Genomic DNA, 26,403 nt, shown 5'->3' on the forward strand with positions numbered 1-26,403 from the left:
CTTTTTATTGACGCCACTACTTTTTAATAAAAACAAAATGGTATGGGATATCCGTTTACAAAAACTGCCTGGCATATTCATCGTTTTGATTAAAAAAAGCCAATACCTCAGCCATTATTTCAGCAGCACCTTCCTCTTCATCTCGGAAAAAGACACGTTGATTGTTAGGGAGATGTAAGGGAAGGCGTACAATGCTGTGACGTTGTAAGTGCATGGGAAAAGCAAATAGGCGACACGCAGCTTCAGGGGTAGATACATACCTGGCATTTAGAGACCTTTTTACTTCATCATGGTCAATACGCTCAATAATTTTAACATATGCTGTGTCATCATAACCTTTGTAGATGTACCTATAAAAGTATTTCCAACTTTTTATAGAAACACATTCTTCAAGATTAATTTAGGCATTAAACCTTTTGAAGAAGTAGGGATTGTAAGGAACAATTCATCTGAAATCAACACCTGTAATTGTGACGGTTCTCCCATTGTCAGGTGTAGCATAGATTGGATAACCATCAACATTAAAGACAGTCTCATCCCCGAAATGTTTGAGAAAGTCTTTAGTGCACTTACCATCAGCCATACATAGGGAATTATTATTAAGGTGATCACAAGTACCCATAGATGACTTAAAATATAATGAAGTTGTGGTTCAAATTTGCGTCTAAAATTGTTGCAGATATACGAGAATCAACTGATGCATGCTCCTGGGTCTTTCAGGAAAGGTTGAGGGTAGACAATACTACCTGCTCGCAAGTTACGTTTGTTTGCAACATTGCTGAAATAGTCAATGAGGCCACTGTAAGTATCAGCCCGAAGCTGTTGTTGATTGTTGCATATAAAGTCAAGCTGTACTCCCTCAACTTTAAAATAGGAATCAACAACAAACTTTTGAAACAAATTACAAGACAAATGCATAGCAGAAAATCATCTTTGCATGACTATTCTATATTCGTAATATTGGAGCTACGTCACATGATTGCGATGTGCCATTACAAGTTCTGCAGCATTGTCCATATTTTGATCCCAACCAGGCTCCCTTCTAGGAAATAAAATGGGATGGATCGTTGGATCAATGCTAACTGACGTATAGGAAATATGGCTTAAAGGTTGATCTCTGAGGTGAACAACAATATCGCGCTCTTACAGGAGCCCCATCCTCAGAAAAAAATATTGCAGCTACGTCCTCGTGAAATGGTCCTTCCCTCATAGTAATAGAATCTTGTGAAAGGAGCCTTTTTTCATGAACCGTCTGTTCCTGTTCTTGTCTTTCAATAGTAGCCATATTGCGTTAGGCTGCTGCTAAAGGCGAAAGTGGATCAAAGGCAGTTTGCACAGTCTGCATCACTTCCCTGTTGCATTGATTATTAGTAGGGTTGTCCGTGCGAATATTTAAAGCATTGGCTGCCTTAATAATATACAACCGGCTGTAATAAGGCACTGCGTTTTCATTGGGATGCAAAGGACCATATCTATGAGAAATCTGGCCAAAAATTCTAAAACAAGGAGGGCCACATCCTAGGGGTGGGCGAATATTTGCAACCAGAGAAGAAAACCTGAACGAATTATTATAGTATCTATTAAGGTTGCAAAAAGTTTTAGGTAATTCAAAATTGCTTATTAACAGATCCTGTAATTCAGGTGGATAAGGATGTAAGGGTGGAAGTTGCCATCAGTGCAGCATTTGAACTTCTTTACATTTTAATGGTGTAATGCAGAATAATGGTCACGGAGGATATTAAACAGACCTAACAAATGGATAGCGCGCAAAGGTTGCACATTAATTATTTGTGCAAGATTTAGGAGATTGGGATGTCTATTTCACCTACGGCGTGCTAAGTCTACCTGATTACGTGCATTAGCTTGCTGCGGACAATCGCGGGTACGTCGATTTACATGTCTGCGAGCATAAAATTGTTGGCATGCCTGAGCAGTTTCAGGATTCTTATCAGCACGATGAAGTCTGCGTTGCTGAGCATCAAGTTGTCGGCGCACCTGAGCGACTTCAGGAATCTCATTAGCAGGATAGATAAAGTCTTTGTCGCTGGGCATAAATCTACTACCTTCTGACGTGCTGAGGATTTCGGGAGGGTCTTACCTGAGCAGGGCAATAAGGATATTGTTGCAAGCATTGTTGGTCCCTAAGGGCATTACCAACATCCCCATGAAAGTCAATTAATTGTAATAAGAGCCATGTGATGAGTAGCTATCGGAGAATGCATTGACCCTTGCATTCGTTTGCATGGATTTAAAAATTATAAAAGGCGAAACGTAAAGGAGTAGTTTATTGCTTTAAAGAAAATAAAAAAAATCGGGAAAATATTAAGTGGTAAAACCAATGCAATGTTATAATGGCCTCGTGGTTGCGTATGTATGTTTTGGTTATCTCTTGGACGCGCTGTCTTAAACTAAACGCAGCGATGCGCATCTAAACTACCATTTGGCTGAGCGGTTAGTACGGGTAACCATGTCATACATGTATATAAGCGGATTATCCTATTGAGGAAAACGTTTATGGGAACTTCAATTGAATTTAAGTAAATAACACAGAAACAGTCTGTTTTTAACACTAGGCTAACCACTTAATACAGGTAAACTGTGTCGCAGATGCGTATAGGTGTAATACTCTTTTCCAAAAAACTTTATTGCAACTTCGGTTTAAATAAGAAAACAGGGGACAGCTTGTCGTTATCCCGTCCAGCTAAAACAATCGCCCAGCCATTTTATTTCGCAGAAAATGTTTTCAGGAAAATAATACAAGCTGAGCTACGTAACTGCATTTATCATGAGAAATATGCAGAAGAAAACTGCTGTAGCCAAAGTGCATTTGGCTACTTTCAATTTTTAGCAAAGAGGTAGCTAAAGAGCTAACTAGATGGTCACAACCCCAACGTAAAAGTAAATTATATTGGATAGGATAAAAGCTCTTTTATTAAACTGAATAACCCTCTAATAAAACAATCATATCATTGGTTAAACGAAATGATGTACAAGCAGTTACAGAAAATAGCTGATAAGTATGAATATTAAATAGATGATTAACTATTTTCGCATCTGTAAGCATATCGTTTATAAATGACGTGATCGAGTAATTGAAATAGCCACATTTATAGTTCAAAGAAGCCTGGGAATCTTTACTAACGTGGAAAGAACACAACAAAGATGAAGGCAGAGGGAATAATGCAGATATTTGTTTTGCTGATTTCTATTTCAAGCTATGCAGGTAGGAACAAATAACATGTCATTGCACTGGGACCAACAGTTTTCCAATAATTAAGTATAGATTTTGTATATTCAAAAACCACACAGTAATTTTAGTTTGCGTTAAATAATCATGTATTTTAAAGAACAAAGGTTCGCATTTTTTCTCGCTTATCTATTCTAAGATATTCCAACAGTCGGTCTCCAAATATTTTTGTAACCATGATCACAAATTTAACAAGTGCGCTAAAACGAGGAAATATGGTGTAATTGTAAAAAATGTTTATTCTTTTTTTACATACAGCAATAATTTTTTTTAAATCCACTTCTGTCTGGCCAAGCAGCAATGGTTGCTCCCTGTTTTCTTAAAAATACTTTGAATAGACGCTACAGACTTATCACTCAAAGGATAAACCACACACGTACTTACTCGTTTGAATTTGAGCAAATTTGGGTTGAATTTTGAATTCGCCACTGTTGTTTGTTATTGTGTTTTGCCAATATTTATAATTTCTTTTTGTTTTTAATATTACACCTACGACAACTTCCGTTAGTAGTTTATTGGTATTTTTTCGTATGCCTTCTAGTTGTCAATTTTCTGATTAATAAACATGATTTGCGTCTTCTTTAAGCGTCAACACCAATCATAACAGACATTGCTGTACACGAGAATTATGCTTACATTTTTTGGCAAATCCCTTCATTTGATTCCTACACTGATGCCCGTGTTGAATACAGCGATGGCGAAAGCAAAAAGAATTCAACAAATAAACTGAACGTGTTCAAGAAAGGTTCTCTCTTATATGTAAAATCGGGAACTAACTATTCTGCTCGCATTCAAGTTTTCAGTGGCACTAAGAAAAGTGGATGGTCTCCGTTTAAAAACTTCACAACACGTAGGTACCCAACAACTAGTTGTGTGAAATATGATTCTTTTCTTGTCTTTGTAACATCAATTTGTGATGTTACAAATATATATATAAAGTATATGATTAATAGTATATGAGTATATGATACAAGTATATGATTAATATGATATATTACGTTTATTCTGCTTAGCACCAGGTACAATAAAATGAATGGGGTAGAACAAAACGTTAATCTCTATAATAATATAATGTATATACGTCGGCCAAAACTGGATGGTGCTAAAGCACGCACAAAATCTTTAAACTATCGTGATAGGCAAATACCTGTGGATTTTCTACAAGCTAAACGACTAGTGTTATAACAATAATAATTATTATAATTACTATCATCTACCCAGGATAGCTTATTCAGTTTCTATAGGCATTGTTATCGATGAGGATCAGGCAAAGGGGGTCCTAAGGTAATTTAAAGCTCCCATTTAAGCTAGGAAGGCTCTACCACAAGAGGATATTGATTTGTTTTTTTTAAAATGTTATGAAAAACGGCAAGCAACCCCTAACTGTCGCTCCAGTAGGATCTGGATATTCTAAATGAGAAATGCAACTCAAATATTTAAAGTTTTTTTCGATTTTCAAATCAAAATTCGTTTTAATTACAGAGGTTCAGAAGGCGCTGCTTGCACAAGAAGTTTTCCGAAGAACATTTTGTCACCTAAGTTTCTGAAGTCGATGATTATCCATTGCACGTTGTTTCTAAAGATTTGGGAACGTTAGAAATGACGTCCAATGAGTAGGGGCAAAGCCTCGTTCTATGGTCCTTTCATCATGGTTTATTATCAGAAAAAGACGCTTTAAAACTTGTTGCTTGTTCTTTATCTCGTTTAAAGGAGAACATCTTTTTTTCACATATTTTTAAGAGCTTAATGTCGTGGTACGTATACGAAGAAAATCAAACATTTATTTTATGAAAGTAAATGACTTTAGTATCAAAACAAAATGGAAAGAATACTCTTATCGTTAAAAAGAACATTAAGAAGCTGAACAGACCAGGCTAATAAACAAACTGAACCACAAGTTAAACACAATAACTTTGTGTGGATATTTTCAAACTATTCAAAATGTCTTATTGTAAAATAGAAAATTAAGGAAATACTATCTAACAAGTTGTTACTAAACGTAAAAATTAACCGGTTACTGTTGCACATATTTCGGTCCTTAAACTTACCTGCGTCGGTATTTTATACATTTTTATCTTCCTGCTAGCAAGCAGACGCGCAATCATTTTAAACAGAACACCGCCATTATTATAGAGATTATTACAGACATATTCTGTTAAGATATTTTTCTAATGTCTTTATTTTTCAGCTGGACTGTCAGCAATACCATCATTATCTATACTAAACGTGACTTCGTCGTCTGTTCGTATATCATGGAAACCGCTAACAAAGAGCGACCAAAGATACGTTATTAAAGTACAGTCGGCATTTACTTCAAAGCAAATTCCAATCAACAGCACACACTACCAATTTTCAGGCTTACAAAGCGGATCAAAATACAACTTTGGGGTGAATGTGGTGGATTCAAAAACTCGCCAGCAATCTTCATTAACAAGTATAACAGTAATTACATTACCAGGTATTAAAAGCTTTAAAATGAAAAAATAATGAAAAAAGTTGTTCAAACCAAACCATCTAAAAGATATCATCAAAACAAGTTATTTTATTGAACTAAGCAAGACATTTTTAGATGGCACACCTTGCACTATCATGGAAAGATTTCTGTTTTGTTAATAGGGTACTAATTTGTATAATACCCATTTATTATGCATCGGGATCCCTAAATCTATAAACAAAAACAGTTACAAACGCCATACCTGTGCAAATTGTAACAGCTAAACCTACCTTCTTTTAACCCTAAGGGTTGCAAAAATTCTTTTCAGAATTTTTTCTTTGTTTAGGAATCAGGTGTGAACAGAATTTTTGCGGACGACAGGATTTCATCTTTTTATAGTGAATAAAAATAAATAATGTGATTTTCCTGTTGTCTCTTTTCCTCTCAGAAAAATTAGATTAGTTTATACCAAACACTATTAAATTTCGCGAATTTAGCTATTTTGCAGTTTTGGAGAGCTTTAGCTTCTGTTAATAACTGCTTTTGGTATTTTTCACAAGAAAAAAATTTCGTGAACGGAATAAAAGTACTTCTCTTTACAACAGATTCATTGCATGTGAATATCTACCTCCTTTGCATAGGTTATGGGCTGGAAAAAGAGTATTAAACAATAAAAATATAATTTATTAACTTGTAATATTTGCTAAATACAGTAATGATTTGTGCAATTGGTTATAGAAAACGATGCTCCCAAAAATCTACGAATACTACCTACACCAGACTGGCCGAGTGGTAAAATTTTGCTACTATGCGATGCAACAAAAAGTGATGGTGCAAGCTCCTATGAAATATCAGTCACCAACAAAAAGTATTTGTTACATTCCAGATATGTATCTTGTCCACTTGTCACCACACCGAATATCAATAGCGATTTTGTGAAAGTAATTGTCCAGTCTTGCATAGTCAATGAGTTGTTGTCGGAGACAGATTACATAATCAAAGTTAGAATTGTCTACACAAAAGACATAAAAGGAAAATGGTCACATCCAATTGATGTTTTAATTGGTAAATTGATTAGTGTTAGCTATTTGGTACTGGCTGTGGCAAAAAAGATTCTAATTTTCTAATTATGGGTTTGCACATTCAATACTTACTGCTTTAACCGGCAGATCGCTTGGAGTAGGTTACCCTAACAACATCCCGACACTTTCTTTATTTCTATAACGAATTTAACAAGTTTTTTCGAGGACCCGAAGTGTGTTCACTGTAAATTTTTAATCGATATTATTTTTGTACTTTGAGAAGATATTTTTTTTTAAAATTTGCTATACTTAAAGCCCCATAAAGGTATGTCGTAATAAACCGCTAACACATTTAAACTTTTTAATTATAGGAGAAGAAAGGCATCAGCTACTAATTACAGATAAACCGAATAAGCCCACATCTAATGCAACTGAAACACGTGTTTATACACAAACTAAAGGTAGGGATTATTTTGTCTGTGCTGAAGACAGCGAATTAAAGTATGCAATGACCTTTAAAATTTTGCATGATAGCTAAAAATTTAAAAGATACTTAATTTTAGTGATTTATTGATTTAGTAACGCGACATCCTACAGATACATTACATGGAAAATACAGAGAAGAGCTTGAAGCACGATTGTCATTGAAGAAGAAAACAAATATTTTAACAGGCTTTCTTGTAGCTTTATATGTAACAGTTACAAAAAAGGGATGACAAAGCCTTTCCATAAGATTTAAAATCGCTAATTTTTTTCTAAATACCGAGATTTGTTATTAAAAGATGTTAAAATTTAAATTTAAAACGTTACTAGTTACTTTTAATATATTTGGTCAAATAACGAAAAAACTGATTAGCGCCAGCAGCAGGATGCATACCTTTTGTCTCAAAGGCATCAAAAGTGAATAAGTTATGAGCATTGTATTTGTTAACCGTCTAAGTTAGAAGAAATAAAAAATAAGAAGTTGAGTTTAGTGTTTAGTGAGGTAAAAATTCGAAACAGTCCTGTCTAAAAACATTTTAAGCAGAATTCGAAAGTCCATATATAATAAACCCTTTTAAACAAAACATTTCGATGTTCGATACTTACAAAGAAATGGTAAAAGTTAAACGTGCATCTACAATCTAGCTACTTATATTACTTATTTAGTTATTTTTATTCAAACAGTCTAGTACAATATTGACATCTCTTTAAACATAGGCATATTCCGTCTGCCTGTTTGTGCGCGAGGAACACGTCGTGTCACGGAAACACGAAATGCGATTTTTCCACGGGCTCTCTATTATAATAGCCGTATTCTGTCTGTCTGTCTCTGCGCGGACCCCCCGCTGAGTTAGAAAATGATGTTACGGAAACACGAATATCAAATATGATATATTTTTATCCACTTTGTTGCGACGGGTAAATATAAAGAACGGGCGACCCCGTGGATTTTTCCACGGACTAACGACTAGTCTATATTATAATACCCGTATAGCTACATCTGTCCATCTATCACGCAAAATAGTAGCTTAGTTGCCATCACTGCTACCCTCTTAACACGCCTCAACAATGCTGAAACAACCATAGTATTAGTTCTTTTCATAACCTTTTTATCGTCCCACCAACCTTTTATACATCTTTTTAAACTGACATCCCTTTTTATCACGATTTTCACCACTGCAAAAAATAGATATTTTCCACCTAGCCACCCCGACCATTAATCCAGACCATTAATCTGGACTAATAATCCGGAGTATTAATCCGGAGTATTAATCCGGAGTATTAATCCGGAGTATTAATCCGGAGTATTAATCCGGAGTATTAATCCGGAGTATTAATCCGGAGTATTAATCCGGAGTAGTATTAAGCATGTCAATTTGTGCTGGGCTTTAATTTCATTAACCAATCAGAAAACCAGTTTACGCAATATGGCGATTAATTTTAGGCCGGAGCGTCAATGAGATCAACAGAATACACATACGCAACCACGAGGCCACGAGGACGGATTCGTTTTACTTTGGTTTTACACACTTATTCTTCTCCCAATCTTTTCCCATTTTCTTTGAAGCACTTAGCTACATCTTAACGTCTCACCCTTTTATATTTCTTTTATAGCTGCTCATAACTCTATAAGAATGTGGTAAATATATTATCACGTCCTCTAGCCATGTATAAATCTCAAACAAACTAACTTTAAGATTTTAGCTAGAAACGTAGATTTCGAGGCAGCTTTCTGCTAAAGTCAGCTAGCTGTACCTAGCCGTATATATTCCCATCAAGTCTTATTCTGTTTGGTATATTAGTATTTATTTTTTCGTTGGGGTTGTGGCTATCTAGCTAGCTAACCCTTAGCTACCTCTGGCTAAAAAGTGAAAGTAGCAAGTGCAGTTTTTAGCTAGCTATAACAGTCTTTTTATTCAATAATCTTATGATTATGGTTATGCATGTGTGAAAATTGATTATTTCACTGTAAATAGGGTTCAAATATTAATAACTTGGCAAACGAGAAAAATAAAATTACTTTTTCCATTAAAGGATAGGATCACTCATAAATCTGAGGCTATTTATGAGGGAATCTCTTCTTGTGGAGAGAAGTTTATTGGCGAAACCAAATGTTAAATTTGTGTTAGATGGGCTGAGCATGATAAACTTCGTAGAAAATCTGAACCAGCGAGGCACATGGTGCTTGAAGCTAGACATGCTTTTTCTTGGAGGGTGTTAAGCACGGCTCCACCTAACAATAGAAAACGTTAAATATTAGAGGCATTTTTTATAAGAAAGTTCACCCAAAATAAGTTTATACGCTTATTTAGAAATGGTGTAACATTTTCTAAAAACGTTTTTAACCGTACGTATGTAAATTTGATTTTCGTCTCAACCTTTACTAATAATTACTTCTTAACTCTTAAAATTGTTTTGTTTTCTTAATAAACTATGGCTCTTATTTACAAAAGGATTTTTATTTAACATGTGGTAATTCTAGTTGGTTAAATACTTTTTCTGCCTATATAATTAAAATATGCAAAATAAAAGCAATCCCAAATATATGCATGTCTTCTTAAACTTAAAATTAACTTCAAGAGATGATAACAAGTAAATAAACGTCAATATTTCGATTTATTACAAAATCATTTTCAACACGCAGAAAAATATAAAGCTTACATGCAATTTGAAACGTATAGGATAACTATTTATTACAAAGAACTAAACAACAGTATTGGCAGAAGTTATGCAAACAATTGCCGTGATTGTATTTCCCTCGATGCCATAATGCCATTATTAAGAATGGGTTTCTTTTCTTTTATATAAAACGCCTCTTTGAACAGAAAAAGGTTCCAATTATCTGAGGCGTCAATAACTTCTTTATTCCCTTACGCCAATGACTTGGAAACTAGGCGGTGACATCAGTGTTTTTTCACTGCGTGGGTAACTAGGGACCATCTGGGACCAAATTGCGTAAGTTTCATAAACTTGGTTCCGCGAATCCGTTTCGTATTAGACGGGTTCCTGGCGTCATCAAGAAACCTTTTAACCCCAATATCTCCGCAACCGTTTGTTGCAGGACGAAACGAGTCTGTTGATTTTTTCTGGAGCCACCGACTAACTTAAAAAATAATAAACAATACGGGTAAATCACACCATTTACATTACATTACGACAAATTTTTATGTTATGCACGTCAAGTATTGTTAAAAGTCAGCAGGAAATTTGCATTTTAATTAGTTAAAACCACAAAATGAAATAAACAGTTCATAAATGATTTTAGTATTTTGGTTGTGCGTTGTTGGTGAAATATATATTTCTCAAAGTTTATAAACTTGACTTTCCTATGTTTGGTTGGTACTCAAAAGATTTATCAATATCGAAATTTATTTAATCAATTTTAGATTACGCAGCAAATCTGGGTTAACTAAATATGTACGCAAAAATTTCATGAATAAAGAAATATACCAAAACTGAAAATGCTCTCAGATGTTTCTACATTTTTACTGAAGTTAGCAGTGGTGTCTTTAAGAACAAGTGCTCTACGCAAAAACCCTTGTTTTCCAAATGAAAATAGTTTTGTTTGATATACTTAATAACTAGAACACTGTTAAATCAAAGATGATTTTTCCACATTGAACATTGTGAATTAAACACATTCAACATTCACATCTACTGTATTTGTATTATTAAATAAAAGTGACATGCCTGAAGAGATGTAAGAATATCCACAACACACTTCTACGTATCATGTTTGCCATATTTATAAGAAAGTTGAAAAAAAAATCGCAAGTTTATAACACATATATAGTTTGTATAACAGATAGTATCAATAATTAACACTATATATATTTGATATAGTTTGATTTAGTTAATTTTTAATTTTAATTCACATTCAAAGTTAAACTATAGCTACAATGCATAGTAGACAGTGTGGTACCGAGGACTGTTTATCTTTTTCTGAATTCGATGTGAAAAACACACCAAAAAACGCTAAGAACGAAGTTGCTAAATTTCGCATTTTTGCTTTTAATAATTAACAGTGATTAACCGTGCAACTTCCGGGGTAAATATGCCAATATGACAAGACATTAATTTTTGGATAAGTTTTTACCTCTTACCTCTGTATGGAAACCTACCGTTTCATTTTAAGTGCAGTCCAGTGAAATAGAACTATGAAATTGATATATGGATATGTCTAGAGTTCCATTTTTTTAGAAACACTCTTGAACAACTTTTGCATGGTCTAAATCTACTTGCAAAACGTGTTATTTTACTGTTCAATTTCCTTAAAATAAAGCATTGCATTTGTTATTTTTATTATAAAAATTTCGTGCGTGGTTAAACAAGACCAGGTTTTGGCCGCAAGACAGGCAACGACTCTTATTATAGAGACTAGTCGTTGACCCGTGAAAAATTCACGGAAATATGCCTCTTGGATAGTTTTTATTTTTGGAAACAGTCTTGAACAGCTTTTATAAGTGCTAAGTCTACTTGCAAAAAGTGCTATTTATTAAAATAAAGCGTCTCCAACTGGTATTGTTCTTAGATCTTCTTAAAAGAATTAAGAATTTTTTTACCGACCTTTTAGATTGTTCTTGTGCGGTGAAATGATACCTTAAATCGCCACGTATAATACGAATACAAATTTTTGGATCAAAGACGCCATATTTTTAGACAAAGAAAGAATGATTAACTTTTGGTTGCTTTACTCAATTATGAGTCAGGGGTATAAGTAAAATACTTAAAAGTTTTACGATTGTAAACGGTTAAAAATTATAGCATGATATAAAACTTTCCGTAGAAAATTATTTGAAATTATATTGCATTTGTTATTTTTGTCATAAAAATTTCGTGCTTGGCTAAGGATGACCCGGTTTTTGGTCAAAGGACAAGCAACGGCTCTTCTTATACAAACTAGTCCATAGAAAATCCATGGAATATGTCTATTGCATAGTTTGAAGATTTCGTGTGTGGTTTAGCACCACACGATTTTAGCTGATTCAGCTGAAAATTGGTAAAGGAGGTTTTCAAAACAAAAGTAAAACAGAATCCCTCCTACATGAATGATGTTTTTGCATTTAGAAAGACTGCATATAGTCTCCGTGCATTAAGTGCTCTTCAAAGGCCCAGAATTTGCGTACCACAAAGCATGACCTATTAAGCGTCTCTTATATTGCGTCTAAATTATTGGACAACCTTCCCAATTCTGCCCAAAATGCCTCTTCGTTGTCCTTATTCGAACACGGGCTAAACAAGATTCCGTGTATTCAGTGCCGTTGTCTTCTCTTTGCCACATATATTTGTAACGTTTCTTATATTATTAATTTTCTTTTTTTTTTTACTTAATTTTAGGACAGTCGATTTTAATTAGCCCAAGGCTAACATATTTTAGCTATATTTTTTTAAAGTTTCTAGCCTAATTTATTATATATCGACTTAAATAAAAATAAATAAATAAATAAAATAAAATAAATCCAATTTTAAATATTATATATTACCACTGTTACTAACAGTCTTGGGGTTAATTTGTTTTGCCTTGTATTTTATTTTATTGTATAAGCAACACATTTGAAATTCGAATTTTGCATCGTTTTTTGTTTTACATGTATTAAGACTTTTAACATGCATTTTATACTTTTATCGATTGATTATGGCCGCAACGGTCGAAATATATTTCGAAAAATACATATATTTATATAAGCATGGATATACACTATAACGAAAGAAGGATGATATGAACATGGGCGAACTACTACGGTGGTTTAATTGCCACCGTAGTGACAAAATTATCATTGTTTCGATCCTGCGTCCCCGGGGTGTCTCATGACTCGCTTGCGATTACGGGAAGGTTATACTGTTTTTATGTCACATAGCTTTCTGTTGATTCTATTGAGTTTATTGCTATTGTTTATTGCTTAATTGGTTAATCACCTGAGAAAAACCTATGAGGCGAAAAGAACAGCATATGATACGGCCCAAGAAAAGATATAATATCGGCGCGAATGGCTTTCCATACAGTTTATTTGTTATTGCACCTACATCGAGTTGTAATAATTGTAAAGTTATCGAATGTAATGCTCGATGACATTCCCACGATCACATCACAAGATCGAAGCGTGGTTGAAAGGTGGGTTCCTTTCTTTATGTTATGTTTCACTTGACTGTATATTACACTAAAGTTCCACTAGTTAGATAAATATAGCTAGCTAGTTACCAAGTTTATAGATAGATATGCATATTTTACACGGCTAGCCTCACAACTATTAAGTGATATATTCTGTCTATTATTTCTAGGACAGTTAGGGAGAACTGCAAATTAGACTATTCCGCCTAAATAGGCTATGATAGACAAATTAGGCGAAATTTATATCCTAACTAGTCTATCAACATTAAATTTGCTTATTACAGCCTTCTGGTCCGTGGTCGCACCGATCTTTAAGGTTAAATATGATCTAACAAACCTCCCTTGGATGTAGAAGTATTATTTTCCTAAATGTTATGGTGCGTTTTGAAGATATTGCTTTTAATTTGTTTTGCTCCTAATACATTTTTTTCCGGCGTGTTTTAAAAACCCGCCAAAATAGACTATTTGGATTTAAAAAAAGATGGCGCATGGTTAGGGCTATGATGTCCTAATTACGCTATCATAGACAAAATAAGCTACTTGGACAATCTCGCCCCGGACCTTGTTCTAGTCGATTGGAAACAAGTTTGGTTGGTGGGCACGTTGACATGTATAACTTCCTTAACAAAAACAAGGTCCTATATTCACAACAGTTAGGCTTGAGAAAAAACTATTCCACCTCACAAACCTTGCTTAACATGATTCAAAAAATTGCTGACAACCTAGACAAAGGTAATTATGTTTGTGGAATTTTCGTAGATCTCCAAAAAGCCGTAGATTAGTGGTTATAGCTTTCGTACTCTGTGCGGGAGACCGGGGTTCGATTCCTCTTGACGGCGATTCAACATGGGCTAGTGAATGTTACCATAGCCCCGGGTTAACCCAAGCCATGTGAGGGAAATTGGGGAGATGGCACACTGTGTGGGCCGTTGGATGTTGCCGGGAGTTGTCTAGTAGAGCGTGGGCCCTACTAATTGGGTCTGCGTAGCTCAAAATGAGCATTAAATACTCTAGGACTCTCCATCTAAGCCATGGCCCCTCCTGGAAATAATAGACAGGGTATATCCCTCAATATTTGTGAGGCTAGCCATGTAAAATATGCACATCTATCTATCTATCTAGCTTTCGATACTGTTGACCATGAAATTTTATTGATAAAATTGTTTCATTATGGATTAGAGGTAATGTCTTAAATTTATTAAAATCCTATCTTTCTGTTTCAGTTTGTCTCCATTAAAGGTATTTTCTCAAATAACGTATTTATAAAGCATGGTGTTCCGCAAGGATCTGTACTTGGCCCACTTCTTTTCTTGCTCTATATTAATGACTTACACGAAGCAATAAAATTTTACCTAGTTCATCACTTTTCTGACGATACAAACTCGTGCATTTTAATCCCTCATTTAAATCCCTTGTCAAAAAAGTCTGTCTTGATCTTAGATTTCTCTAGCAATGGCTCAGTGCTAACAAAATATCTCGTAATGCTAGGAAAACGGAATATATACTCTTTAGACACCCCTCTAAACCCATTAACTGTGAAGTTAAGCTTTCTATTGGTGGTCAAAAGGTTTTTCCTAGTGAAACTATAAAATATCTTGGTGTACTACTTGATTCTAACCTAGGATGGAAGTCCCAGATTAATTTAGTTGCAAGCAAACTGAAAAAGGTTAATGGAATAATTGCAAAAATAAGACATTATGTGCCGGTGGATGTTCTTCTGTCAGTTTATAATGCTTTTTTCCACTCAAATCTAAATTATTGCTCCCAAGTCTGGGGTCAGTCCATAAGTTTACAAGTGAACTGAATCACTGTCCTTCAAAATTGTGCTTTACGTCTTATGAATTTTGCCAAACGTAGAACAAATGCAAACCAATTTTATAAAGATTTAGGCATCCTTAAATTCACAGATACTGTAAAACTGCAAAATGTATTATTTACCATATTTTCCGGTATGTATAACCCGCACATCGTATAACCCGCAGTTCAGCTTTTTTAAGGAGTTATAAACTAGATGCTATCAGATAGCTCACACTTTCGTATAACCCACATAAAACTTCAATCAATGTGTTTTACTTAACCGGGCCTTTGCATAACCTGCATCAAGTTAAGAAAAAATTTAAGCTTATTTTTACTTGTATTGTGTGTCATTTTTTTTTCCTGCTGGAGACAAGCGGGGGACGTTTTAACTTGTGAACCCCAAACACCAGAACCGAGTGTCTGAGCGACTCTCTCAGTCTTAACTTCCTTGTCTCAGATTGCCGAAGTAATAATGAATTTAAAATTAATTTGAACAAGTCGATCTTCTGCTAATGCCGACATTGAATCAGACAATGCTATTTTCTTTTTATTTGTAGACATTAGTTTCAGCCAATAATAACTCTTGCTTCCTGTGATTAAACAAACAAACAAATAAAAAAACACGCTATAAACCTAAAGTAAAATCTCTGTTTTTTATATATATTTAAGTTTTTATGACATAAAAATAAACAACATAATAATTATCGCAGATTGCCTGTAAAAGCGATGTACGGAACGTTCTTTTCTAATGTTTATATAATTTTGTTATCCATTCATATCTCAGCAATTACAGTTTGAATGATAAAGTGAATGGCAGCAATGAGGAGGAGATAGTTGTGTGTCTTATTAATTTTATTTTATATTTATTTTTCATATTTTCAGTGGCCACCTGTTGCTCGAAGGTGGCAAAGATAAAAAAAATCTATACTTTAATTTTAACATTTTTCAATATATTTAACAGGAATTAATAATTAAGTCCTGGGCACTAGGTTGTGAAATATGTGTCAATTAAACCTAAAAATGATACCTGATATATAAATAGATTAGAATTACATTCAACACAAAAGAAAAATGATCTCCAGAATTGTGTTTCAGAGAGAGCTTGTAATATTAGCATTGGCAAGCAATAGAAAGTTATAGCAATTTCACTATGTGAAAAAAATTAAATCACGTGAGGCAAGATTATGTAGATATAAGATCGCGCATGCAGTTATATTAATGTACACATTTTATCCTGTTGGTATATGCGATTTTTCTTCATTAATTGTATAAACTTTAAATTTCACAACAAATGACAGAAAATATAAAACTTATCACATAACCCGCACTACATTATAACCCGCACCAACGATGGAAGTCGTAAAAATCAACTTATAACCCGCAGGTTATATACCGGGAAATACGGTATTATTAATTTATTTCACAACAATCTACCTGTTCCTTTGATTGGTACCTTTTCAATTAACTTCTCTCATGATACTCGTGCTAACAGCCTAGGCCTTATAAATTCGCATGCTGTTGGTACTTCTGCATTTGGTTTGAAATCCATTAGGCATCAAAGTGTGCTATCATGGTCTAGTTGTCAGAATGACTTACCTGAAATAAGACTTTTAGATCTCCTCTTGCATGGACTTAAATCTCTAAAGCTTGGTTCTCACTATGGGCTAACGATGAGCTAACCATAGTGCGCATGACGCGCTAAGACCTTAGCCCATAGTGTGAACATAAAAGTACCTGCTTAGCTCACAGCTGAACTCACCGTTAGCTCATCGTTAGCCGATTTTTTTAAATCAAAATTTTTTGATATTTAGAACATAAAAATTGTTAGCAATGCTTTTTCTTTTGATTTGAAAATTTTCTTTTGATTTTGAAAATTGTAATGGATTTAATAGATCAAAACAAAAGATTCCAACAAAGGTATCAGTCACGTGGAATGCGCCTGGAAAAATGTCAAATTCTAATGGCTAAAGTAAAAGAAGTTAAGTATTCCCTCAATGGAGAATATGTTGATGACTCAAAAAATATTTTAAAATAACTAGGGATTGAGGAAGATGAAGATGGTACAAACATGTGAATTTCAGACAGAAAGAGGCAATAATAGGACATTCAAATGTTATAAATAAAATTTCTAGTTTCCCTTGCCCCTTATTTATACCCATTTTTCTCGAAAATCATTAAATCTTGCTATGTTTCATGGCTTTGAAAATCTATATATAAAAAAGGTAAGATGAAACTGAAGGACATTCAACGCTAAACATTTGATAATGGATGAGAAATTACCCAAATGCAAAATTAACAGGGTTTTAACTCATGCAAAAATTTTTTAGTGATGTATATTATAATTAATAATAATCCATTTTTACGGGGTGACATAAAGGAATTCTGTCAAAGATCTAGTACCTTTGACGAACTTCCTTTTTGAAATGTTGGGGTAGGGTAAATGCCCCCTTTTGTGGTTAAGAGTAATTTAAATGATAAATATTTGCGTTATTTTATGTAAGGTATGTTTCCATGTTCTGCAGACATCATTATTACACTTACTTTGAGTTTATTTCTAGTATTGTTTAAATTGCGTTCTGTTTTTTTAGTACATACGCAAGTCAACAAAGATGGGTTTTGCAATGGAGCTACTTTTAAAGGTTACATGTGTGGGAATGTTGTTCTTTCAAGGCACCATTATGAATTTGTACTTAACACGATTACATAACGATTATTGGTGGTTGTGGTATGTTGCAGACATTCTAGTTGTTTGTGCATGGAGTGGAAGCTTGTATGTAGCATATGTACGAAAGCGTAGTGATATTGTGGATGGCAGAGACCCAACACAAGAAGCAGATGAAATCAAATATGCATTCCTCGTGTGGATAGTCTATGCCCTCATGCTTTGTCCAAGAGTTATCCTTTTATTCCAAAAAGATGCTCGTCACCTGGAGGAAAAAGATTTTCTTGGACCCAACTTCCTAAAAGTTGGTGTGGCTTGTACACCACTTATATTTCTGTTATTGGTTAACGGACACCATAATTCCAAACCGTTTTCTGCTCGAAAGTATTTTATTGCTTCGATAGGTGGAACCATAACACTGGATTTGTTTGATAGTATTGACTTACTGGATTTCTTATTTTTACCCGAAGAGAAAAAAGTACCAGGTGCTGCTATGGATGCCACTTTAGCATTTGCTTGCATCAATTTTTTTCTTCCAGCATTAGCATTATGCGAGATAAGAGTAAACAGGTTTAATGGACTGTTACCATCTCTGCCTTTTAAGTTGATGTATGAAGGTTGCTATGTGTTTTTAGTCAACGTTCCCAACTTAGTCATTCGTTCTGTTTTATGGCACAAATACGACATGGATGTTTCTATTTTGATCATGAAGAACGTTATGTGCATAGCATTAGGTGGTATGGAAATTTATGAGTATTTCTGTGGTGAGGATCATGCAGTAAAATGTCCGTGTTGTAGCAATTACTATCAAAAGTCCTGCATCACTAAGCACACAGAGACTTGTCGTCTAAATTTGCATGAAAAAATGCCATTAGACCCGAAATTGTGATTCATTTATAAAAATGAAATATTATCAATGGTGTCTTCTGGTATTAAGATAAGCCCCAAGCTATATGGTAATTGAGCTATATGCTATTATTAAGGATGATAATTCTATGCATGCGTAGATTGTTTATTTTGGTGCTTTAAAAAGACTTTTTTTGATAAAATTTATGATTTTTTAGGACATATACCATTGTTTTTGTTGTTCAAGGTATTGCTGGATTATTGTCTATCATTACATGATATTGTCAAGAGCTACTTTCATTTGTTTGTTTTTTTGTAAAATAATCTGCATTGCTTCTCCCTGAGGAACGTTACAACAAAAAGTTTAAGTTCTGTGCAAGTTTGAAGCCACACAACGTGTGTACAAATCCTAAGAAACTTTTATTATGTGGTAATGATATAACATGTATTTCTGTGGCGATTATTTGCCAAATTAAATAAAACTTTACAGTTTTTCAATTAAACCTGTGTAAGGTATGATAAAACAAAAACAGACATATATAATTGGAAGTCTTTGAAATTCTTCATGGACAAAATTAGAATCAAGATTTTTTAAGAAACTACCATTACTATATCCAATTTACTGTATTTAATGATGTACATTGTATTGTTTTTGAAGAGCAGTATATTTTTGAATATTTCCTTTGTAACATTTTTCAAATTCTGTTTAAAAATAACCGGAAAAGTTAGTAAGAAATGTTGGAAAAGATGTTTTTTGTTTACGGTTTTTTCTTTTGTTGAGTATGAACTGGTCATAGAGGATTCTATTCACCATTAATTTTTTTTATAAATGTCCAACTTCTTAAATTACCTACTGTACATGACAGATGAAGCGCCCCCTGCCCAATAAGCGCACCTGTTGAATAAGTGCCCCGAGTTAGAGAAAAATCTGTAAATAAGTGCCAAAAATATTGAAATTTCATTAAGGATACATTATCAATAATATTGTATTTCTTTCTTTTTGTTTGTATTTCTATTTTTTATTCTTAAAAATTGTGAGAATGAAGTTTAAAAAAATTTGCTTTTCTGATAAAAAATTAATATGCTGAATTAACTGCCCCTGCCAAATTAGCGCCCCTTTTCAAGATAAAATTTTTAAATAAGTGCCCAGGGCGCTCGCCATTTACGGTATTCAGTAAATCTTGTTTTTTTAATTTAATACAATGTTTTTACAGGTTTTAATTTTCACATTCTAATTTTAGTTTCTGTGTCCCAGGTTTGCCTGGACCTTTATAGATAGAGCCTAAGGAAACCTTTCAAAACTTTTTCTATAATGGAGAAAACGAGTACAATATGCATTTAAGTTACCTAATTTTAAATAACCTTGCTTTTTTAGAAAATGTTTAGTATAGAATCGATGCAAGATATTTTAATTAACTTAAATGGAGGAGAAAATTTATTTAAGTTGTTTGACACACAACGTCCACGCAAAAGAACAACCAATCAAAAGTGTGAGTAGCTTTCTCTTTTTTAGCCCTTTAACCCTGTTCGGTCCGGGGTTTTTTGAACATACTATGACCAGGGGTGGGGGGGGGGGGGCGGAATCTCCCCCCCCCCCCCCCGCCTCGATAACTTCTCATAGGGTTGTTCAAATTGAGTGAAACTTGGCACACTTATAGTACGTCATAAAAGGAACAAAATGGCAGCAATATATATTTGCTTGCGTCAGCACATTTTCTGTGACGTCATCAGAAGCTTGAAATTTGTTAAAAATGCCACTATCTGCTTAAAATTTAATTACTTTTGTTTTAGAGTGAATTTGTGCATTCTGTTTGAAGTTTCTGAAAGCTAAATAAAAGTTACTTAACATATTTTCCGGTTTTTACATGAATAGCATAAAAAAAAGCTAAAATAGGAATTATACCAAAAATAAAAATTTGTTCCACTGTCATGATGGCGATAAGCAGTTCCCTAACACTGGTCAACCTATGCATGCTGTTAATAAGCATAATGCTAATAGAAATATCAAGACTCAAATTGACTAATAAAACTAGAATTTATGCCAAGCATTTGGTAAGTCTCAGCTCAGCAAATACTCTGTTTCAGCATCAATCAAAAGTCTTCTGTAAAAATTGCTTTCCTTCCCACAAGAGGATTATGAAAGTAATATGTTTCTTTATAAATGTTTGAGCCTGTTCTCATTTTTTCGTATGCTTATCTTGCATCTATACAAATGGAATTTGAAGCATTATGTTATACACTTAACAATATCTGCGAAAAGCATCTGTGGTTTTGTATTAATGTGAAATTTGTATTTTCAAGGAATATGTAGAGACAAAGTTAACAATGTGTCTTTTGCATCTTTGTTTAGCACCTAGAGAAAAGTCTTCTTCCTTCAACATCCAAAAGATATGGATTCTACCAGGTCACATTTTAGCATTATCTGGCCAACAGTTGCTGGCATATGATCAACTGCCTAAATTGGGACCTTTCTCAATGACACAAGAAAATTTGCTAGCAGTATCAGGTAATGCTTTGTAATTCAAATAAAGTAAATAAAAATTTCCTAAGTCATATTAGCATACCTTTTATATATTATATGTGTTGTGTTTTGTGCATGGTGGAGGTATGTTGTTAGATGTTCCGTTAAATGATGCTTTTATTGAAGTTTGTACAATTTAGTCAATAAAAAAATTACCATTTTTTAAAGAGAATGTAGGTGTAAAAATGTATCTTATCATTAAAAAAAATACTTATCGTTTCTCAACAGTGGTTTTAAAACGATACTTGAAGTATTTGAGAGAGAAATAAATAAATAAAAACATCTAAGCTTGCCTTAAATTAATTGGTTAATTTTTTTTCTCAAATATTAGCTGGAATAAAGCTGCAAGATTTTGATGCTTTGATAGGCTACCTTGGTCAAATTTCTATTTTAATGTCAAATGGCAACATAATATCTATACTAGTTCTGTTTTAGAAACAGTAATGTGATTAGCAATTTTTTTAAATTAAGACCTAAATAAAATGTTGCATGTTGCAACCTGTGTTATTGAAAGCTATAGCCATAAGTTAATGTTTCAGCGATGTCAAACATCTTCCACGGCTCTTAAATTCTTGTTTTTATTTTTAGACAATTTTGATGTATTCGATGTGTATTACACTACCCAGTCCCAGCAAGAGTTTGTGTTTGTAGTGCTAAAATCAGGAAATGTGTTAATTTGGGCATTCAAAAAACCTGCATACAAGTGGACACATGTTTCTTCATTTTCCTTATGCAAAGGAAAAGGCTCACAGATTGTCTCTATTGTTTACAATGAATTTGAAAAGATGTTCGTCTGGTGTGAAAAGAGGTCATCATCACAATGTTGTGTTTGTTCCACTCAATTGAACTTTTCGTCACACAATGGTGTATCAATTACTGGGATCTGTGCATTGCTACACAACTGTCTTCCCATAACAATATACTCGTTGTCAATCAATATGTTCTGTTTTGTTCCATTATCTCCTGCTGGATTGTTACTATTCTGGTCGGTAAATTCTCCCAGTATGACGGTAAGGAAGATTTTTATGCTATAAACTACAGTTGGATGCATTGGAAAAATAGCTTGCTAAATATATTTGTCATTTATGAAACGTGTTGTTGTTTCTTCCTCAGATGCAGTTTTGAAATTCTAAATTTGGGTTTAAAAAAATTAAAAAAAGTTTAACTTTAAGAATTGAAATTGTTTTGATTTTCTTTAGCAGCTCACCTTTTGAAATAAATGTAAAATATTTATCTGATAAAGGTTTGGGCAAAAAATGAGAACCTTATTTGTATATGATTTTGCTCTTAGGTACATATGTGGGGTGAAAACTTCAACAGACAGAGTATGTCAGTTACAATGTCAGATTTTCAAAGCATAGTTACCACGTGCATATCGTTATGGATTAACTTGTCTGTGAATGAGAACAGAATTATTGGAATGACAACACATCCATCAACTAAAGAGCTTATAGTATTACAAAACAACTTGCATGTTTATCTGGTGAAATGTAGTGACATGAATAAGATAAAGTCACTGTATATATCTAGTTTAGAAGTTACAAATGAACGAGAGTACTTTGCTAAGCAAGTAATGAAGATTTATTCGCTACATCGTCTCATTGCTGTTTTGCTAGTTGATGGTGTGATAAACATATTTGAGTTTCGTGGAGGTCTGTTTTTATGGAAAACAGAAACATTCAAATCTAACTCTCCAAAAATTTGGATTCGGAAAGGTCCCTTTCCAGCTGTTGGTGTGTGGAATAAATCTGGTATATGGATGCTGAGGTCAAAGTCCATGACAGACCAAATTTTAGATTTTACAAATAGCAGAAAACCTATTGAAAGCGATAAGGAGAAAGTGGAGAAAGTGGCAGATGTTGACTTTGCACTCGACGTGTTTGAAGAACAAAAGAAATCTCATGTAAATAAGCACAGACGCAGAATAAAACAAGGTGAAAATCGAAGCACTGATATTCCAGTCAGTTACCTTTTTCAAATTCTTAATCAATGGCAGTTGACCAATGTGTCTACGGAAATAGCACTCTCAATATCTGTTAAAATAAAAGAGTTGTTAAAAGATGAGAATATTGATGAAGATGTCGATTTAGATGAACTAATGTGTGTTTTAAGCGAAATCAAAGACCCCGTCCTTTTATTAGTGCTATTTACAGATAAAGTTATGCCTGTTTGTGTAAAGCGAAAGCTGATGAAGAAACTACAAGAAAGTTTGAACACAACGTCAACACGAAACATTGAAAGCAAAGTTATGAGCATTTTGAATAAATTTATGGATGTTGAAAAAGAAATAGTTAATTGTTTTGAGTTTTCTCCTATTGAGAAGGCTACGCATGACAATCAAATGATTATGGAAAACGAACTTGAAAAACTTGAGAGAATTGTAAATATTGAAAAGCCGGATCTTTTAAGCATTGAGAAATCGCTTTTGTATCTTAGTGAACATGATGAGTTGAACTTTATCCAACATGTCTCATCAATTTTGTTATTTGAAGAATCACAACAAAATAAAAAAGCGTTTTCTGAATTATTGTGGAAAGTCACGTTGAGGTATAATTTAATTTCTTTAGTTTGCCATGCCAGTTTTTTACAATATAGATATATAATATTTTTTCCAAGTTTCGCAAATCTCACATGTTTAATAATTAGACAATTTCCAATGTAGAGACATGTTTTACTGAAATTTTCTAAGATTCATGCAAATTACCCAAATAATACAATTTCTTTATAGCCGCTACACTTCTGTATTCAACAAAATTTGCATTTTGTTATGGAAACACAGACCTGCCCTGTTACTGGATGTTTTAAAAGTTGCCGAGGAACGCATTGACAATGTGAAATCAAATTCAAAGGAGGTTTTAAGTGTGGTGAGATAATATTTTGTTTTACTTTAATATTGACGATATATCAAACAATTTGATGTTGTTGCATTCACATGTATCACATAAGTGCTGTTTTAATCCTTTACGTTATGTCAAATATTATCATCATGTGGGCCAATAACGTAATAAATTACATAAACTCCTAATGTTTATTCATTTTAAATGAACAACAATTTACATTCATGAGAAAATTAACATATCTATAAAAGAAATATAAGTACAGAGAAAAAAATGTGCATAGATTACATTCGAAAGTATGTGATTGCTTATGAAATGTGTGCATTTTTTGCGTCAACCGATAAAGACGCTTTTGCCAGCATTAAATAACGTCCTGTTTATAAGTGCTAGTTAACTTACCTGTTTCCAGCAAATTTTTATCACCATTTTAGCTATTCAATGCGTTTATATTCTGCATGAATAAATACAATATTTTCTTGGCCATACTTTCCTTATTAGCCTTTTTTCTTATCATTCTTCCCTTTCTTTTTAACAAATTACTATTGCCCTTGGAATATTACCACACATTGTTGCAGATTGTGAAATATACAGCACTAGTCTTGTTGCACATTGTATCTTTTTGTTTCACAATAAGCATTTTACCATCTTCATTAGCACCATCATCATCACCATCACTATCAGTTTAACATCTGTTTTCTATGCTAGTATGGGTTTGTCAGGGTGTATTAATGACTGCCAATCTGATTTAGACGGTGTTATTTCTAAACTTAAATTAATGGCACCAATTATGCTGCAAATGCCACTAAAGTTAGTAATTGGAGATAAACACTTTATTATTGTTATTGTTTTTGTAGAGTGCTTTATTGTGCAGAGCTTTGGAACTTATACACTTGCCAGAGATAAATATGCTCGAAAATGATATTAGCAATGCGCACACAAGAATTCATACGTACTGTGCTTGTCTTCAAATGAGTGGCCTGGAAACTAGTGAGGAGGAGATGTATGATATTTACATTCAGTATAACCTTATCAAAGACGCATTTGAAATTCTACAGAAGTATGTTGATAACACGCAGAAACATTACTCTATGTTTTATAAATTATTCACATTACTGGTACGCAATCGTCAGATAGGTTCGTATGTTGACCGTTTAAAGAATGTGACACCTGAAAACTTCAATATGGCAGAAGTTTACAATGTTTTATGCAATGAATCAGCCGAAATGGGTGGCGGCCCAGTTTTTGTTAAGACGTCGAAAGATTTAAGCGTGGAAATGTTTCAGCCAATTCTTTCGACAATGCTCAAATAAATCGTTAACTTTTTATAGCGTGATTGTAATTTGACAATGTCAATTTTTTTAAGCTGTGATCATCGTATGTTAGAAATATGTTATATCTGAGTGCAGTTATTGATCTGCATTTTAAAATTCACAGTTAAACGTAAAAATGATGATAAATACTTATTTATTAGGCTTTATTTTGTTTCTGTTTGTTAATATACAAATTTCTGTTGAGTTATACTGATGCATCAACAAACCCATGATAGGTTTATAGGTGCTAAATTATTGTGATAAGCTGAAAAAGTATTTTTGATCCTACCTGTTGTGATGTATTTCAAATGCAAAAACACATCCTGATTTTATAATAAAATATTTAAAATTAAAATCCTAGAAAATTAATATAAGCCAAATCATTTAAATGTTTGAATCTGTTTATTGAGCAGTTTTAAAGAACTAGAAATTGATTATTGAAGTGTGTGTGTTATGTGATGTATTTAACATTCTGAATTTTTCAGATAAAGTAAGTATACCTTAAAATCAAGAAAATTTGGCAAAATCGGTTTTTCGAATGTCATCTAGGGCAAAACCACAGCAGATTTTATCTAAAAAAACTAACCGTCAAATTTAGTTACATTATTGAATTTTCTAATGTAATCAATTTAGAAAATCCTGGCTTGATCAATTATCAAATTAAATATGTAACTTTTTTTTAAGAACCCCTATTCACTCGATACACCTGTAAATATTTCAACATATCACAAAATATCATGAAAAATCTATTAAATTATTTTTTGTAGTTCTTTTGTACACGATTTGTACACAGTAGCATATTGTTATTTTATTTTTGAGAATAAAAAAAAAAAAGAATTGCTATCAAGAATAACACAATCTTTATAATTTCTTCCAAAAACTGTCTCAAGGTCCAACCTTACACATTGGCAGATTTAATTTTTCATTTTTATATTATGATGAGATTTTAATTACTCCTTATGACTTCCCATAATTTGATATATGCCCAAAAGCTCTTTGTAATGGGAGTTAGGTCTTGCTTTATTTTTCATTTTATGTACAATTTGCTGTGCGGTGAAACCAATCAAGTTTCTATTTTTTTTATGTTTAAGTATGTCAATTTTTTTAATCTTCAATTTCACTTTTATTTCTTCGT

At 33.3% G+C, this 26,403-nt stretch overlaps 2 protein-coding genes across 3 annotated transcripts; both read left to right on the top strand.

Moving 5' to 3' along the window:
- The first annotated feature begins 3,105 nt into the window (after positions 1 to 3,105).
- LOC130648986 (uncharacterized) lies at positions 3,106 to 8,214 on the top strand. 2 transcript variants are annotated; one of them, XM_057455157.1, is made up of 6 exons: positions 3,106 to 3,223; positions 3,834 to 4,097; positions 5,436 to 5,681; positions 6,420 to 6,746; positions 7,075 to 7,164; positions 7,283 to 8,214. In XM_057455157.1, exons 1-6 carry the CDS (start codon positions 3,163 to 3,165, stop codon positions 7,417 to 7,419), a joined length of 1,125 nt encoding a protein of 374 aa, XP_057311140.1. In that variant the 5' UTR covers positions 3,106 to 3,162; the 3' UTR covers positions 7,420 to 8,214. The 2 variants fall into 2 exon arrangements, with proteins under 2 accessions (XP_057311140.1, XP_057311139.1); XM_057455156.1 differs by having other exon boundaries at positions 5,436 to 5,705; positions 7,283 to 8,210.
- Positions 8,215 to 13,180: 4,966 nt separating this feature from the next.
- Positions 13,181 to 26,394, top strand: LOC130648423 (uncharacterized). Its single transcript, XM_057454476.1, has 7 exons — positions 13,181 to 13,298; positions 19,976 to 20,090; positions 20,951 to 21,106; positions 21,710 to 22,131; positions 22,413 to 23,668; positions 23,850 to 23,985; positions 24,813 to 26,394. Exons 2-7 carry the CDS (start codon positions 19,979 to 19,981, stop codon positions 25,266 to 25,268), a joined length of 2,538 nt encoding a protein of 845 aa, XP_057310459.1. The 5' UTR covers positions 13,181 to 13,298; positions 19,976 to 19,978; the 3' UTR covers positions 25,269 to 26,394.
- Positions 26,395 to 26,403: the final 9 nt, after the last annotated feature.

Source organism: Hydractinia symbiolongicarpus, chromosome 7 (assembly GCF_029227915.1).
Source record: "Hydractinia symbiolongicarpus strain clone_291-10 chromosome 7, HSymV2.1, whole genome shotgun sequence".
Classification (NCBI taxonomy): Eukaryota; Metazoa; Cnidaria; class Hydrozoa; order Anthoathecata; family Hydractiniidae; genus Hydractinia; species Hydractinia symbiolongicarpus.

Excerpts from the sequence above, each read along its gene's own strand:
- LOC130648423 (XM_057454476.1), top strand. The coding sequence starts at position 19,979 with ATGTTTAGTATAGAATCGATGCAAGATATTTTAATTAACTTAAATGGA. Across the intron at positions 21,107-21,709 it reads AAATTTGCTAGCAGTATCAG|ACAATTTTGATGTATTCGAT; the intron begins GTAATGCTTTGT and ends TTTTATTTTTAG. Across the intron at positions 23,986-24,812 it reads CAAAGGAGGTTTTAAGTGTG|AGTGCTTTATTGTGCAGAGC; the intron begins GTGAGATAATAT and ends TTGTTTTTGTAG.
- LOC130648986 (XM_057455156.1), top strand. The coding sequence starts at position 3,163 with ATGAAGGCAGAGGGAATAATGCAGATATTTGTTTTGCTGATTTCTATT. Across the intron at positions 4,098-5,435 it reads GTTTAAAAACTTCACAACAC|CTGGACTGTCAGCAATACCA; the intron begins GTAGGTACCCAA and ends TTTATTTTTCAG. Across the intron at positions 6,747-7,074 it reads TCCAATTGATGTTTTAATTG|GAGAAGAAAGGCATCAGCTA; the intron begins GTAAATTGATTA and ends TTTTAATTATAG.